Source organism: Cryptotermes secundus, unplaced genomic scaffold (assembly GCF_002891405.2).
Source record: "Cryptotermes secundus unplaced genomic scaffold, Csec_1.0 scaffold47, whole genome shotgun sequence".
Taxonomy (NCBI): Eukaryota; Metazoa; Arthropoda; class Insecta; order Blattodea; family Kalotermitidae; genus Cryptotermes; species Cryptotermes secundus.
Window position 1 is genome coordinate 1,361,312 of NW_019721002.1, and position 18,029 is coordinate 1,379,340.

At 45.6% G+C, this 18,029-nt stretch overlaps 2 protein-coding genes across 3 annotated transcripts in view; one reads left to right on the plus strand and one right to left on the minus strand.

Annotated features, from left to right (window-relative positions):
• Window positions 1-3,844: 3,844 nt before the first annotated feature.
• Window positions 3,845-18,029, plus strand: part of LOC111873843 (NGFI-A-binding protein homolog) — a 116,367-nt gene continuing 102,182 nt past the window's right edge. The window contains exon 1 of the mRNA XM_023868869.2: window positions 3,845-4,774. The gene's annotated coding sequence lies outside the window, so the exon portion shown is untranslated. The remainder of the gene's footprint in view (window positions 4,775-18,029) is intronic.
• The window catches only part of LOC111873848 (facilitated trehalose transporter Tret1), a 14,360-nt gene continuing 3,169 nt past the window's right edge, over window positions 6,839-18,029 (minus strand). The window contains exons 2-5 of one of the 2 annotated variants that reach the window (XM_023868882.2): window positions 14,253-14,505; window positions 12,077-12,195; window positions 10,743-10,975; window positions 6,839-8,146 (exon numbers count right to left, since the gene is read on the minus strand). In XM_023868882.2, coding sequence (XP_023724650.1) covers window positions 7,367-8,146; window positions 10,743-10,975; window positions 12,077-12,195; window positions 14,253-14,505 — 1,385 coding nt within the window. In that variant the 3' untranslated portion in view covers window positions 6,839-7,366. The remainder of the gene's footprint in view (window positions 8,147-10,742; window positions 10,976-12,076; window positions 12,196-14,252; window positions 14,506-18,029) is intronic. The other variant, XM_023868891.2, reaches the window with a different exon arrangement.

Sequence of the window (18,029 nt, forward strand, 5' to 3'; positions counted from 1 at the left end):
AGCAAGGGCACATCTGGACACAAAACCTACATTCACGCAGCCTAACCAGAAATCCTATCGGGGGCACCTAACGGGGAGGGCAACACCTTACAAACTAAGTAAAAAAAAATATCAAATGCACAGGGTGTCCAACTCGATCTTAACCTAAGCCCTGAGTCACTGCGGGTACCGCATCAAATACAGAGTTGCCTGGCAAGGTACTGCTAACAGGAGTACCCAACCCCATCCTCCTGCTGATGGGCCCTCAATCGCTAAAGGTTCCGTACGGCACTGTTTTGGTTTTAACGTTACGGTTTGCGCGGAGCTCCTCTTGCCATGGTCCCCGCTTCGAAGTCTGCCTCGTATGGATGGTGTTCCCACTGGAACGTTGCAGCCGTTGATATAACCCAAGCAAACAGCACAACACTGTAGCACAGGTACTCAGAGGGTCGTTGCAATTGCGCACACAGCACAGCACAACACATCTCAACACAACACGTTATCCTCGTGTATAAACACGAATGCAGAGAACTGCCAGTCTCCTCTTGAACTCTTGAACGTCTGCACCACGAAATTCCAGAGTCTGTGACGTCACTGCGGGGCTTTGAAATCCGCCATATAACAGTTTGTAGCGATGCACAAATGTGCGTATGTATCTCTGTTAAATCACAGCCGTAATGTCTCTGATAATCCTGTCAACATGGCGTCAATCTTCACGAAGAATATAAAGAACACAGAACTCAGTCAGACTGGAAGAAATACATTTGGTTCTCCATAGAACCCGGAGCAGACAATCCGCTTCTGCAGCACTGAATGTCAATATCTTGAAATAAAACACACGCCTCAATCTGTTTATAAATACACATACATACATATATGTTGCATATATTAAGAGTGTATATATCTTCCGTAATAACATGACACAAAAAGGAATGGATCTATTTTGTGCCATTCTTACTGACCTATCGAAATGGCAATTAAAAAAAATTAATTGCATTTTTAATTTTTTTAATTCGCTTAATGGGGGGGTGGAGTCCAACTGGGTGCACTCGGCACTGGGGCCACTGATTGGCCTATTGTAGCCTGCCCCGGGTGATTATGATGATGGAGAACTTGGTGGAATGAAGATTGGCAGGGGAAACCTAAGTACACGGAGAATACCCGCCCCAGCGCCACACTGTCCACCACAAATCCCACTTGACCAGACCCGAGATCGAACCCGAGCCGCCGCGGTAGGAAGCCAGTGACTAACCGCTTGAGCTATGGCGCGGCCTAATTAATTGCATTACGAGTAACACTAAGTACAGCTTCTGCAGTCGACTGTTTGTACTTCAGCTGTATGGTGTACTAGCTTCTCCAGGAGATCCAGAAATATTTCCTTTTCTATTCATATAAAATATGGATAACTGCAAGTAAAGAATATTTAGTTACATATTTGCACTTCATGAGCTGTGATATTTGTAGGGATGAAGGCATGTACATTTTTATTGGAGAGGATGTGAAAGGAAGTGGTCGTGACCTGTCGTGCCTAGAGAATCAGAATGAACTCACGTAAACATCAGTAAATACGTGTATGTATGGGACTGGGCAGGGATTCGATCTGAGTAGCTTCTGAATGCAAATCAGCAGAGAGTGTGGCAGTACACATGATGTGCGTGAATGCATACTTTCGTTCATCTTCAGGCTAACAGATTTAAGATTCACTGTTATTTTGGAACGCAAAATTCGGTCCTATAACTGGTATTTTCATAACATTTCGCCGTTTGCTGGTAAACTAACCTAAATTATGTTTCCTTAACCTTCGAACCGCCATGCCATCTTCCCTAGAAAACATTAAAATACAAAATTCCTGTCCAGCATCACATAAATCTATAATTCTGATACTAAAGCCGAAAAAAATAATTACTATTAACTTCATACAAGACAGCATAATAATATGCTTGTACATTAATTTCTTTAACACGTTCATGATGGTGCCATGAAACTAGGAAATCAAAAATGGCTACAAAATAAATACGATCATTTCTCCATGTTAATATATCAGCTCATAAATTACAAATTATAAATACTCTTGACAGTAACTGATTTGGTGTGACTGTAAAATTTTGCAAACAAATACTTATTCACGTTTAATTAAGTTATTTATTTTAAAATACCTCAGATAATTAAACATTTGTCCCATAAAAAAAAAAGACCGCCATAAATTGCTATCAAGTACCACGACTTGCTATTCACCAAGCAAATTACTTTCAAGTGATTTCTGAAACTTCTTAGGCGACATGCAACTGAACTCAATACATGGCTACAGTTACTTACAAATCACCCAATTAGCACAACTCACTGCACTGTACACTGTTCTACCACACAAAATATGCATACGAAGCTGAAAAGTTCCCGCACAGATAACCCCCACCTTTTCCGATCCACATGCAGCGACCCCCTGACGTCTCAACTGTACATAACGCGGGAGTCAGTTTCGATACGTATGTAAGACGTCACTTCCTATCGGTGGTGCACCTCTTGTCCAGTGTCGGATCGTAAGAATTAGTTTACGTGTGACATCTGAAGATCGCGATCAGACGAGTCTCTGTATTGGGGGGGGGGCAGTCCCATTTGTTCGGGATTCTAAAATTTAATAAGCATAAAATTATAACATAATTTACATATTGTTTGGCTACAAAACCTGGTTTCTCAAGCTGAGAGAAGTGCAGACGCATTTCAGTACAAACTGATCGGGCAATTTATGAAATTACTAGAAATACAAGAGTTCTGTCTCTTCGGATAGAAAGCCATGCAGTCCACTGAACGTCAACTCTCACCGGACTACACGGTGTCACAGCCAAGGAGATAGGACTCTTCATAACCACCGGTGTGAGCACCTCAAACCCTACTGGCTAGAAATATGTTGAATTTGAGGTTCTCACAGCGGTTTGTAACGAAGCTTGTGCCTGGTGGTTTCTTGCTTGGGTTACTCTTCTGCCCTGAAGATTGAGGAGATATGTTTCCCCGAAACGTCGGGCTTTCTCCGAACTGCACATTATAACCCAGACGAGTGAGATATTGAAATAATTGGGATTCATTTTGTATGCTATGCTGATGAATTCTTAAAGATACACATAACGATGAATTAGGCCGTGTACTGAACTCCGGAAGCATGTGTGGACATGGCAGCTAGAGTCCACTTATTCTAGACTTCCGAAATTGTTAATCATGCTGGAGCTTGGGCCCCACGGTAGTCACTGACTGGCCAAAGGTCTGGCATAAACATTCAAAGAGAAAATCCCTGCTCTGCTGATGATTGAACCCTTATTTTTCGCCTCATTGCTTGTCATGCCATTGAAGTTTGAGTTTAAATTAATATTACACATAGGTACTAAAAATTTAAAACTTAAACTGAACCAATGGAAGGAGAAGGTGCCTAGGGGTGTATACGAGTATATTATCGCGTGTTTGCTAGGCAACGCGACAAGAAATTTTGTGAGTTCTCGGATTTGAACGAATTGGACAGTCACTTTTACACTTACAGTTATTCACAACTTATAACGTTTTCGGACGTTTCCTCTTCAATGTTACGACACTCTCGCACCGCTATTCTCGGTGAAGTGTCTTCTGCTCTAGTCGGATGAGAAATCTTCTGTTCTCTTGCCGAATACCAACTCTACTCTTCTAAGGTCAAATACAAACTGAACTAGTCTCAAAAAGTCGGAGTCAAAGTCACATTGCGACTGACGATCGGTCAGTCAGTCAGTAAGTCTTGATGTCGAGCACACTCCTGGGGCTCATGACCAGATATTTATTACCGTTTGACAGTTGCGGTCTTGTTTTTTGTGGGCGCTCTCTCTGACGAGAGGACGGGTCTGTCTTTTTTATATGCTGCTGGTCCCTGTCAGCGCAGTCTTTCTCGGGTCCTAGTCCCTTGGTACTCTCTTGTCGCAGTTGGTCTCTTATAATGTGCACTCGTACCCAACAGAGAATACCATGTCGAAGGGTTAACCTCGCCCACTGCTTTGCAAAAGTTGTTTCAAATAATTCGTGTGTAACGGTGGAAACTCCATTGTTAGATTGCTAGCCTTTGCATAGCAATGGATGCATTCCGATTCCTAGCTGTTGTCATGGGAACGTTGGTCGTTGCCTAGGAAATCAACCCTGACCTCCTCAACCATTCCGGCTTTCTGGCGGCATGCCACAATATAATACGTGTATTGCACCTGATCTGACCAAATTTTAATTAACAAAAAATGTTATATTAGCACTGTAGTTATACGTATTCTGTCACAAATTGTGTATTGCTCAAGTATCCCCTGATGATGGCTTAACTGAGTCGAAACATGTGTTTGCGTACCGGTAACCCCTCCATTCGTAATTGTAAGCACAACAAATCGGATGGAACTCAGCGATATCATGAACTGAGTCTACACAAATTGTTCTAGCGTACGATCCGCCTCTGGAGTCCTGCAGGGAATCGTGTGACATCTCAGCGCGGGCAGGAGCGAAACTAACCAATGACAATCCAAGGTGCAGATGTGCAACCCTCTCCCCAAACCTCCCAACCTTCCTAATCGTCACTACTGCAAGCAGTGTTTGAGGTTATGATGGCCAGTACGTATTTAATATCAAATGACTTGACCAACAAGAGACGAAAACAGTTTGTGAGCGTGTGTGTTTGTTCTCCGTAAGTAATTTGTAGGGCCTAGCTGCTGTGAGCTTGCAAGAATTGTTGAATACCACACTGTTTGAGACTGCACTTGCGCAGCAACTGAAAGTGACCTGACTTCGAATCTGAAGGCTCCCAATTGTAAGTATTATCTCTTCATATGTTTCTATGGTTTTCTTTCAACCTCATCGAAATCGGTATTGCAACCTCACGTTACCGCTCTTGAGTTTGACTTAGAACCATCTATAGACGAAAGTTCGTTGAACGTTTCCTGTAGCTTATACACCAGAGGATTGGGAGTTCAAAGCCAGGTTTAAGGAGATATTCAGATCGTAAAGCCTCATACGGCGTTTACTAGTTTGTCTTAACTACCACGAGTAGGATTTTTCTAGAACAGTTGATCATTTTTTGTTCTGTAAACACATACCTTGCTTCTGTGAAAAGTTGAAGTTCATCAGCTTGTACTGAGTTAGAAGGCTCTACCCTCCTGACCTATGTGTGGTCACTACAGACAGAGAACATGTATGTATATGTGTGTATGTATGTATTTTATGGAACCCGAAGGTTCATTACCGTGTTCACAAGAGCCCTCCACTGGTCCCTATCCTGAGCCAGATCAATCGAATCCATACCATCTCATCCTATCTCTCTAAGATCCATTTTAATATTGTCCATCCACCTACGCCATGATCTTCCCAGTGGCCTCTTTCCTTCTGGCTTTCCCACCAGTATCCTATATGCATTCCTTTTCTCCCCCATTCGTGTTACATGCCCTGCCGACCTCATCCTCCTTGACTTGGGAAATTCTTGAGTAGCTGCAGATTTGGTTTCTCCTCAAGAAAAGTTCAGCTCCATAAGTAAGTAAGTAAGTAAGTTAGTAAGTTAGTAAGTATTTAAGCGAATAGAAAGATGCCCGCTAATAGCCTTTCGTACTCCCAAAAGCGATTTACAGTTGTCCATGTGCATAATTAATCACCGTGTCATAAAGACATATGGGGGAGTGGAGGCATAGCTCCACGCATTCTCAGCCTCGCCACTATATGTAGGTGAGTGGTCAGGTTATTTATTTTATTGCTAGTGGGGTGGGACTAAGTTCCTTGTACTGCGGCCACTTCTGGCCTATTGTACCAGCAGATGATAGGTGAGGGTGATTGTGGAGCAATTGGTGGAATGAAGATTGGCAGGGGAAACCGAAGTACTCGGAGAAAACCTGCCCCAGCACCACTTTGTCCACCACAAATCCCACTTGACCAGATCCGGGATCGAACCTGGGCCGCCGCGGTGGGAAGCCAGCGACTAACCGCTTGAGCTATGGAGCGGCCTTTCCGTAGGTTACTGGTTCCAGTCCCACCCACACTGCATGTTGTCTTATCTGTCAAGGGATTTGGAAGAAAGAAGTGAAGGAGATAAATGGAGAGTGAAAGAGAAGGAGTGGGGCGAGGTAACTGTTTAAGACGTAAAAGTTAAATAAACTGTGTGTGGTATAGGTAATTTATTTGTTCGCTTGCACACAGCTCGGTGAGAGCGTATCCACCAACTTACAGCAGTTCTATTCCACATTTAAATCTTACTGAAAAAATAGGCTACTGTCGTTCAGAATGTGACTCCGTGTCATCTGATATAAGTTTAACCACATTTCGGAAGAATTTACTGCCTCCATCTTCAGGATCAGAAGGCAATAAATTCCCTCGAAATATGGGTAAACGAGTCTACTCTTCATCATACCCAGAAATCTTTTCTAACCTCACAAAACCCTTCAGGTTAGTGGGTGAGTGAGTTGGGTTGAAGAAGGTCGCCTTTGCATGTATGGCACGAATAGACGTCATAGTTTGGCTGGGGCTGAACGAAAAGGGGTAATCTCCTAACCCTCAGCTTTTCGAAAATCACAAACGCGAATAATTATGCAACACGAAGCAAGTACTGCAATATGTTTGTGTATAATAATATAAGCCTTGCACTTCGAGCTCCATTTCTTCAGATCGCCACATCGCCAGCCCGGTATTGCATGAAACGGAGATCGCTGTACCCCCAACCCTTAGACCTGAAGAAGGCGTCACCATTCCATGAGAGATCTTAAAAAAAAATTGTGTCAGGAAAGGTTGGTACTGGCCGTGCCATAGGTCAGGGTGTCAGTCGCCAGCTTCCCACTGCGACGGTCCGGGTTCATCCCCAGTTCATATCATGTTGGATTTCTGTAACAAAGTGGCACTTGTTAGGTTTTATTTCAGTACTCCAATTTCCCCTGACAATTCTCATTCCACCAACGCGCCATACACATCTGGGAGTGGTGCAGCATACCCACTTGAAGCTACACTAAGAAATGGACAAATTTACGAATTAAAACACATATTAGTAGTTATTGAGGAGTTTTGTGTTTTTTGGGGGGGAAAAACTTCAAAATGTCGGCTCTGCTTGCTACCAGCTTGATGGTTTCTTGCCTTGCTTACTCTCTGAAACCCTGAAGACGGAGGCGATTTACTCCTCCGAATTACTGGTTGACTTTCACCGAACTATTCGACTTTAATTCCAGAATTATTCATAGACGCCGGTGTCAGAGCTTCAAGTTCAAAATATTACTTGTTCATTTAAGAAAATGTAATTATGTATGAAAGAAAAATTAACTGAAGAAAAGAAAAGATTTTTCGACGACTCTGTTTGGCACTAAACTGGCGAGAAGAGAGTGTTTTCTCTTGTCGTCATGGAGTTCCAGCAGCCTCTTGAGAACTGGCGTCCTTACGCTGCGATTGTAGAGACATGCACTTGGACCGGCTCGACGCTGGGCGCCTGTTTTCCTGTCTTGGCGCCGTTGAGTTCCAACACAATGTTCTCTAGAGACTTGCCTTTGGTCTCGGGAACGAGGAAGAAGACGAAAGTTACGCCGGCCGCTGACACTCCCGCGAAGAACCAGAATGTGAAGTATGAGCCGAGCCCATCTACTGCCACCTGGTACAGCTTCGTGACGATCAAGAAACAGACAGACAGGAGCATGGAGCCGATAGAGAGCGCCAGGCCCTTTATGTTCGAAGGAAACATCTCGCCCATCATGGCGATGGGCAGCGGCCCCACCCCCAAACAGTAAGTGACCAAGAACACAACGACGCAACCCAGAGGGAGCCAGTCGTAGTGTGCAGTGTCGACATCCGTCCTCAGGTGGACGTACTGGTAGGCGCCCATAATTGCGAGGGACACTGCGCAACCGCAGGTAGAGGCGAGGAGCAGCGGGCGACGTCCGAGACGGTCCACGAGCGAGGAGGTGCCGACGCTTGCCAGCAGCTGAATACCTCCCACGACAATGGCGGACTCGCTGGAAGAGAGTGAGCTTCCCGGGGTGATGTCGAACACGTCCTGCGCGTTGCTCAGGATAGCCATGATGCCGCCAAACTGCTGGATGAATATGAGGCCGATCATGACGACGAGGGCCCGGCGCGTGCCCCGGGTTGCGATCAGGTCACGTGGTCTGCCCTTGTCCTTCATCTGCTGCAGCAGCGCCGTCTCGATGCCTGCCAGCTCCTCCTGCAGGGCGACCAACAAGAGTCAACTTTTAGCATTAACGAGGCGCTGACGACCGAGACATGGTGGCGGTAGTAGTGCCACTGGTTAATTCAGCAAATGAGGGGCGTGGTACGGGGAAAGTTCTACTAAATAACTTGTCGCGTTAAGTTACTTTCAGATTATAAGCCAGTCTCTCTTAGTCAGTTAAGTGATTGGATACAAGCTGGGGTTTCCTCGCCAAAACCGGCTCTAGACACAGCACAGTGTCCTGTCCTGGCAACGTAAGATAGATTTCTAGTGCTTTGTCAGCGAAAATATGTTAACGTGAAGTCGTTCTAGCATCGTACGACCATTCCGAGGAGGAAAAGTGGAAGTAAAGTGCCACGCGACCTTAACCTCGGTACACGCTGCACTATCACGGTCCAGTCCCATTTACCCCTGCGGAAAGATCGCACTGGAGAGGCGCCAATGTATCTGGATGTGGTGACGGAGTGGAAAATTCCTGTCTGTGCCATCAACCGAATCCTTAATTATTATCCGCCCCATAACCAGTCTGGCTGAGCCACCAGACATAACTAACTAACTCCATGGAGAGAGATGTCTTGAGAAGCGAACAGCTACTCAGCTAGTCAACATACCGTATTTACGCATGTATAGGCCGCACATTTTTTGCCAAAAATTCAAGAGGAAAACTGGGGTGCGGCTTATATTCGAAATATTCGAAATCACACTTCATTTAGGAATGTTAAACGTTGCCAAATTTCGGAATAATTTCTACTCCTGAAATAATATTCCAAGAAAATTATTTTTTCTATAATTTCTGTCTGAAAATTGTTGTGCGGCCTATACATGCGTAAATACGGTATTAGTATTAGTATATAGTACATCCATCATCAATCAGAAATTTGATGTTCATTGAAATGTTACGTCGTTTTGACCATCGTCGCGCGTTTTATAAACAGTGTCACGTGTCACTGTGCGTTACCGAACTGTTACGCAACGGATACGCTGCAACTGGTCTCACTATGTAAAATACAAACCAGTAAGGTCGCGGGTTCAAGTCCTGATGAGGTCATCAATTGACCTAATCCTTCCAGCCGCACTATGGCCCTGGGGTTGACTCAGTCTCTAATAGAAATGAGTACCACGAATCTTCCTGGGGGTAAAGGGCGGCCAGCGCGTAAGGCTGACAACCTCACCGCTATCTGTGAGCCGACTGTCTAGAAAATGTGTGAGCCTCGACGTCTCACAACCCTATGGGCCTCCACGGCCTCCTACAGGGATACCTTTACTTTTTTACATACATACATACATACATATATATATATACACAAATAGATATAGGTCACAGTGTTTAAATACAATAAAATATATATCAGTAATTAGTAAAATTTTATGAAGTAACTATTGTTTAGCCGGTCACAGTAGCCGAGCGGTCTAAGACATGCACTGTCTTCGCTCTTTCGGAACCCGGGATCGTAGGTTCGAATCCCACTCAGGGCATGGATGTGTAGTGTTTGTGTGTATGTTTGTGTACAGGTAGATGCCTTGCGACGAGCTGATCACCTCCCCAGGGAGTCTTACCGCATGTCTAAGATCTAGTAAACCGAAGTGAAACAGAGAGTTTCATTGAGGTAGGCCAAGGCCCAAATTGGGGCCGTAGCGCCAAAGGGAAAAAACTATTGTTTTATTAGTTTTGTTAAAGTTACTTTGTTTAATGTGTTTTTTTGGGGTGGGGTTGTGTGAGAAAATGAGTAGGGGGAAGTGGAAAGTGTGCGTCCAGTTTTAAAGTTTTCTTGTTTATTTTTATGACGGCGTGGCCCATGTTGGATGCACCTTGTTATCAGTGGTCAAGCGGGGATATTTCGTAACAGTTTTTTATGTCATCGACGGGCGCGTGCCACGCTGCGTGGGCGGTTTCAAACTTCGACATCCTGCGGCCGGTTCCTTCGTTATGTCCTTGTTTTGTTCTTTGTTACTGTAAGCATGTTAGCTTTTTAGTGCTGTTTACTGGTTGTCTTGTTGGGGGTGTGATTTACTGCTTCTGCTGTTGTGTTGGTGAGTGACATTTTATGGGCCCCGGGCATTCGTTGCGGTTGTTCACAAGAGCATACCATTTATCTGTCTTGAGCCAGATGAATCCAGTTTACACTTCCTCCACCCCCAATTTATTTAAGATTCATTTTAATACTGTCCTTTCATTTACGCCTATAGCTCCCACACAGTTTCTTTCTTTCAGATATTGTGATCAAAATTTGTATGTATTTCTCTCCTCTCCCATACCTGCTAAGTGCCCAGCCCATCTTATCGTCTCTTGATTTCATCGCCCTCATAATATTTTACGAAGAGTACAGATTCTGAAGCTCCTCATCAGGTAATTTTCTCTAATGTCGTTCTTCCTCCGGGTTAGGTCGAGAAACGTCGTTAGGAACCGCTTCTCAAGCAACGTTCTTTCCCTTAACGTGAGAGGCCGAGTTTTATACTCAACCACGACAGTAGCCACAAGCAGTATACACGTAATCAGAAAGTTTGATATCCAGTTTAGTCTTGAAGCCTCATTACCCTTGTCCGCCATTTTGTGTTGTGGAAGGCGTCTGCGTGGTTGCAAGTTCCTCACCTGTATATCCTGCCGGTTAGACCGCCCGCGCAGTCTCATGAGGGTGACTTCTGCCTCTTCTCGCCGGCCTTGCATGAGCAAGAAGTGTGGAGTCTCGGGCATGAACAGCATCAGCCCCAGGAATACGACGGGGAATAGTGCGGACAGCAGCCCGAGGGCGGTGTAGGAGACGTAGGGGCCCACGCAGTACCCGAACATTGAACCCAGGTTCATCAGCAACTGCATCAGCGTCCCTGCAATGTACATGATCGTCACAGTGCCAGAGTAATCGGTCTAGAGCAGTAGCCAGGTCACCGTGGCGCCCAGCGCTTAGAATTTGTGTTCATACTATTTTACTGCCGTTGCTAACAGTTCTTCCTCTTGTACCTTTACCTCATCTCATTTCTGCCGCATTGCATTCGCCATTCCTATCCCTTCTCCGTCCTCCCTCTTCTTAACTTTCAAATCATTCCCTCATCCACCCAGTCAAAGTCGTGAAACAGAAAGAAACCAGGAACGACTGTGCAGCAATTTACCCGACTGACCTTCTTTCATTCCTCTGCCCCAGTCGTACGTGTAGCTCCTCTCCGTTCACCTGTCCGGTCCAGTAATTTTCTGCTGGTCCACGTCAGCATAGTCGCTCTTGGTATCGGGCTCTGTCGGGACCCATGTTCATGTTTTTGTTCATTCCAGATTTTTACATGTTCTGAAATGGGGCCTTCTCTTCCGCGAGAGGAGGCGTCTGACTACAACTGGTCACTCCCCCTCTATTAAGGACTGACTCCGCTGGCTCCCACTCACTGACTCCACTCCCTTCATTTTCTCCTGTACTGCATGTCTTTCCCTTCTGTTCCTCCCTATTGTTGTCCTTCGTCTCCCTGTATCCTAGCAACGGCTTCTGATTCCGACTCCTGGTTCAGGAGAGAGCCTCTAGCTTAAGAGGAACTGTGCGCAGCCGTGCTGCAGTTTGCAGAATGGCGCGAAGTAGCACAGCACAGGGGTAAATGTACGTCCCACCTGCTTTAAAAGTAAAACTAAAAAAAAAAAATGGTAAAGCTATCCTTGTAACATACCGTGGAGGCCCATAGGGCTATGAGACGCCGAGGCTCCCATATTTTCTAGACAATCGGCTCACAGATGGCAGTGAGGTTGTCAGCCTTACGCGCCGGTCACCCTTTTCCCCCAGGAAAATTCCTGGTACTCTTTTCTGTTAGAGGTTGAATCGACCCCCAGGACCATAGTGCGGTTGGAAGGAGCATTATACAAACTCTGCATTTTCCCACACACGGCAATCATGCGTGCTGTGGTTCTCACACTACAGAGCCATTGTTCTGAGTCACAGTTGAGGGTCGTACCCAGAATTCCTCGCACGCTGTTCTCTGCTATTTCTGCCACGTACATGGAGCACACTGTGAACACGATGCCGACGCCGAACCCAGCCACCACTCTCGACACCAGCATCTCCGTCGCTGACCTGTAAGCAGTATCAGTCGCGCATATAGTGACTCAGCAAGCAGCTGACTCTCATGGGTCAGCAGCAGGCAGATCCTTACGAAGCTAGGTATGAAGGTCTTGCCACATGGGGTCGCCCCACTGCACGAAATATGCACCCCGCCATGCTTAACCTTAATTTCATTGCAGCCATCCCGTGGTGCACGACCCGAACACGAACAGATCGTAAAGTCACGCTAAGGCTCAATTTAATCCTCCAGTCTCGTTCAGTCCTTCCAAGTAGACGTTTTCCAAGGGACTTCCCCATCAGAATTCTGTAGGAATTTCTTCTTTCCATGATCCGACCCTTTACAGACTCATCGCTTTCATTCCCGCCCGAAGAACCGGGCTTCGATTCTGAGTACGAGCAAGAGTGTATTTTCATCTTCATGGCGTCCAGACCGGCTCTGGGGCCCACCCAGCCTCCTACCCAATAGGTATCAGGCGTTGTTTCCTCGGGGATAAGGCGGGCGAGGCGTGAACCTGATCACTCATGCCCATCTAGTGCCAAGGTTAAAAACGCGTGCAGCTATACCTCCATTCTCCCCTAAGTCTTCATGGCGTGGTGCTTATTTAAGTACAGGGGCGAGTTGAATTTTCTTTTTTAGTTTCACAGTATGAGGACCGCCTCTGTGGCCTAGTGGTCAGAGTTTCTGGCTACATATCCAGATTTCTGAGAAGTAGTGGGTCTGGAACGGGGTCCACTCAGCCTCGTGAGGATAATTAAGGAGCTACTTGATGAATGGAAAAGTAGCGACTCCGGTCTTGAAAACGGAAATTAACGGCCGTGGGAATCCCTTGCGCTGACCACGCGACACCCTCTATCCGCAAAAGTTGGCACTAACTTCGCCGACAAGCGGCGGTTACTCGGTCGGTATAGTTCACTTGCGGACTAAAACCACGGAGTTTTTTCTTCTTCAGAGTATGAGACCGCGTTTCGTATCCATACAAAACAGTGGTGAAAATAATTTAGTGTATTCTGATAGCCCTATTTCAAAGTTTCGTGAAGTACACGGGATATGGGTCTTATTTCCAGCATTTCTCTTCCTTTTAATTTCATTGTAATATGTATTTCTACCGGAGTCTCTCCGCCATGCCAGTTTAACTGCCCTGCACCACCCTACTGACCGTCACGTGACATGTAGAGCATGTCAAATGCCGCCCTTTGAAGGGTGGGTTTGTCCAGCCTTCCCAATGAATCTTTTGAGAATGTTTTAAAGTCTAAATATCTTAGGCTGGACGGCTGACTGGTTAGTTCAGCCCATATTCATTCACCCTTGGTTATTACTCCGTGGCCTGTAGTCTGCAAGTGAACTATATCGACTGAGCAACCGCCGTTTGTCGGCTAAGTTAGTGTCAACTTTTGCGGATAGAGGGTATCACGTGATCAGCGCAACAGATTCCAACGGTCGTTAATCTCCGTTTCCTAGGCCGGAGATGCTATTTCCTTGAAATAGCTCTTGAATTATCCTCACGAAGACCCACTAATTCTCAGAAAATCGGGTAGCGCCGGGAATCGAACCCGGGACCTTTGGATCTGTAGCCAGGAACTCTGACCACTAGACCATAGAGGCGGTCCCCTTGGTTATTAAATACAAATTAATCGTAAGTTCTTACATATTCCGGCTCGTCACATGCCATATTCTGCTCACACTTGCAAACAGTTCCCTACTGACCTAAGTGTTTGATACGTGTAAACATGGCAGCATTGTAATGCACGTAGTGGCATGACCTTCATAATTATCTTCGTGGGTTTCGGGAAGATGGTTCTTAAGTTAAGGAAAGAAGACATAACCGATAAGGAAACTGGGTGCTTTCTACCTTCCACTGCCTCTTGTGCCTGGTTCAGTACCTGGCGAAGAAGATTAGTAGCCAAGCCTCTTGTGCCTGGTTAAGTACCTGGCGAAGAAGATTAGTAGCCAAGCCTCTTGTGCCTGGTTAAGTACCTGGCGAAGAAGATTAGTAGCCAAGCCTCTTGTGCCTGGTTAAGTACCTGGCGAAGAAGATTAGTAGCCAAGCCTCCTGTGCCTGGTTCAGTACCTGGCGAAGATGATGAGTAGCCAAGCCAGGATGAAGGGTAGTGCTGTGAAGAGCAACAGCTTCTTGCGGCCGTACTTGTTGACCAGGTACCCGGCAGGAATTGGCGCCAAGATACCACCCACTCCTGTTAAGGATACGATCCACGATCCCTGATCTCGGGTGATGGGAATCGGCGAATCAGCGGCCTCCAGCTTGGGAAGCGTTGGCGAAGTCCAGGACGTAAATGTCCCGACGATCAGGAACGTCAGACAAGCTGCAACAGGTACCAACAAGCCTTGCTATTCACATTGTTGAGGGAACTGAGACGTTTGGGGGGTTCCCCCAAAGCAGCGAGGATGCTGTTCCCCTCGGAAAGGCAACCCCGGGAATGTTGGTACTTTTGCTATTACATGCGTGGGTTCGATCCCGGGTCTCGTCAAGTGGGATTTGTGGTGGACAAAGTGGCGCTGGGGCAGGTTTTCTCTGAGTACTTCGGTTTCCCCTGCCAATCTTCATTCCACCAATTGCTCCACAATGACCCTCACCTATCATCTGGGGCTGGTACAATAGGCCAGAAGTGGCCGCAGTACAAGGGACTTAGTCCCACCCCAATAGCAATAAAAAAAAATTCCTAACCTAAATCATCTTAAATTGTATTACAATTAAACGTAGAATTCTGATGTCTTAGAGTCGTGTGGCGCTGCACTCGCTATCTTGAGCCTTGTAGGTCTTTATCCTGATTGGTGCACTCCCGTTTGCTCATATACGCACGGAGATGGTTTTGGATTGAAGTGCAGAAAACTGGACTTTGAACATTTTATGTGCGTGGGTGGGGGTTACCCACGTTGATGTATTATTCGTCATGTAACGGCACGGCGCATCCAACAGACACAACATCTATTTTGCCTCCGTCTCGAGGATATGCTTCCTTTTGTTGTGCTGACGGCCAAATTCACATAACAATTGGCCTGTGATAAGGTCGGATGGCGGGCTCTTGTAATAACGCCACCGGACCTTGGGTTACATAAGACGAGGTGAAGTTATTGACCAGCAGCTTATCCGTCACAATATCGGCCAGATACTGAATCGGACTGAAACTTGCTGTGACTAACCCTGAGAAGGTTAGGTGATAAAGCCCTACATGCGTGGTTTCCTGCTTGCAGGATTTTCGACTGCAGTTCTGCCTGGTGATTGAGTGACTATATGCGGGATTGGATTGGTGATCGGATTTATTGGGCACTGCAACACACAACTCGTGACTACACTTTATAAGTCTCTAGCACATACAAAGGCTAGTATTCTCAGTCACAGTCTTCACTGTCCTCACTGCGTTGCTTGGTAACGGCTTCCAACAGTGGACGTTCCTCTTTTTCCGGGCTCACTTCCTCGCAGGCTGACGGCCACTTCACACCAACCTCCTACTCTTCTGTCATCTCCAGACTATCTCATAATCGAAGTCCAAATCAAAGTCAAAGTCACATTGCGATGACGATCAGTCAGTCGGTCAATAAGTCTTGTTGTCCACCTCCTTCTGGGCCTCATGACCAGATAATAATTACGGTCTTGTTATTGTGGGGCGCCCTCTATGACGAGAGGACGGGTCTCTCTTTTGATAGAATCACTGTCTGCAGTAGTAAGTTACTTGTTATGAAGTAAAACATGTTTACATTTCAAATGTTAAACATGTAAAACATATATATATATATACAGGGCCTCTGTCAGTCCAGGATCAGTACAGCAGATTTTGCCCTTTTTCTAGTAGCTTCTGTCTCATATTGGAAGTTGGTCCTCCTTATATAGTCTTGGCACTGACTACACAGAAAAAAAAACCGCTTCCATTATTGCGTGTTCTCTCGTTGACGAGGAAACAACATGACGGCTACTGAGCCATTGCCAACAAACGTGGGTGTTTTCAGAGCCGTTCCCTAACAACGGCTGTCTCTGCTGCCTTAATAATTCTGACTTTCAGCAGAAATGCCACAGTGCTCACAACATTATACGAAGAGTGCCAACGTAATCAAGAACCAGTAAGAAAATGTATCCGTAACATTTTTACTGTGTTTATTATGTCGATATACGTACGAATTGTTGAATAAACTATGTGTTTAATTTTCGTCTACAGCTATGGCTACAAGTACTGTATTTTTCGCTGTTATACGTACTTAGCGAGTTAGCCCTTAAATGAACGCAGAAGCCTGTTTACATGTGCTTGTAAATTGTCGAACATATTTACCCGATTTTAACAAAAAACTTCAGTGCGTTGGCAAATTACACAATTCCCTTTTTTTATTGCTAGTGGGGTGAGGCTAAGTCCCTTGTACTGCGGCCACTTCTGGCCTATTGTACCAGCCCCAGATGATATGTCAGGCTAATTGTGGATCAATTGGTGGAATGAAGATTGGCAGGGGAAACCGAAGTACTTGGAGAAAACCTGCCCCAGCGCCACTATGTCCACCACAAATCCCACTTGACCAGACCCGGGTCGCCGCGGTGGGGAGCCAGCGACTAACCGCTTCAGCTATGACGCGGCCTCACGAGCCACTTAATATTACATCTCAAGAAAATACAGTAAACTGATATTGAGTTGTTTCGTGTATACAGTCGGACGGACAGAGAGGGATTTTAATAAGAGTTTTGTGGAGATGCAAAGGAGGATTGATTCGCTCATGCCAACCAGAGCCTCTAACGGGCCAGTATGAATGGTGGCATGTAACATCTTAAGGAGCTTCTTTCCTATAGACTTCCCCTGCCGCTCTTGTCCATTTACGTAACAATATCTCGGTTCATTAAGAGATACATGGACGGACAACAGGTATGTAAATGGAAGACCTTCTGTAATAGTTTTGGTTAAGGCATATCTTCATTAAGATAACTGGCAGACTGTTACAGGTACCTGTCAGATAGCAGGAACCTAAATAGCTTTACAGCCTGTCTACACCTACAGTAAGCTATAGAATGTTCCTGTACAGTCACGAAAAGTGTAGTTCTTCACACTGTTGCAGGGCCCTGTCAGGCTGTACAGTTACAGCAGGAACCTAAATAGCCTTACAGTCTCTCTACATCTGCAGTAAGCTATAGAATGTTCCTGTACAGTCACGAAAAGTGCAGTCTGTACACTGTTGCAGGTCCCTGTCAGGCTGTACAGTGATAGCAGGAACCTAAATAGCTTTCCAGCCTCTTTACACCTACAGTATGCTATAGAATGTTACTGTACAGTCATGGAAAGTGCAGTTCTGCACACTGTTGCAGGTCCCTATCAGGCTGTACGGTGACAGCAGGAACCTAAATAGCTTTACAGCCTCTCTACACCTACAGTAAGCTATAGAATGTTCCTGTACAGTCACGAAAAGTGNAATATTAAAAGGGATTAGCACCGATGAGAGATGTACCATCATAAATGCAATTCAGGACGAAATACCGTATTTACGCATGTATAGGCCGCGTGCGTGTATAGGCCGCAGCACAATTTTCAGACAGAAATTATAGAAAAAATAATTTTCTTGGAATATTATTTCAGGAGTAGAAATTATTCCGAAATTTGGCAACGTTTAACATTCCTAAGTTCGCAACTAGCGAAAATAGCGGTACCCCTCCGAACAAAGGCATTGCGGGGGAGAGTTATAACCTTTTCGCCTTTACTTGACTTGCCTGATTAGTTCTGAGTGAAACATGGGTCGAGTAATAGCAGGTTATACGTCTAAATTTAAACTTCAAGTGGTGCGTTACGCACAAGAACACGGAAATCGAGCAGCAGGGAGAAAATTCGACGTTGACGAAAAAAATGTGCGAAGATGGATA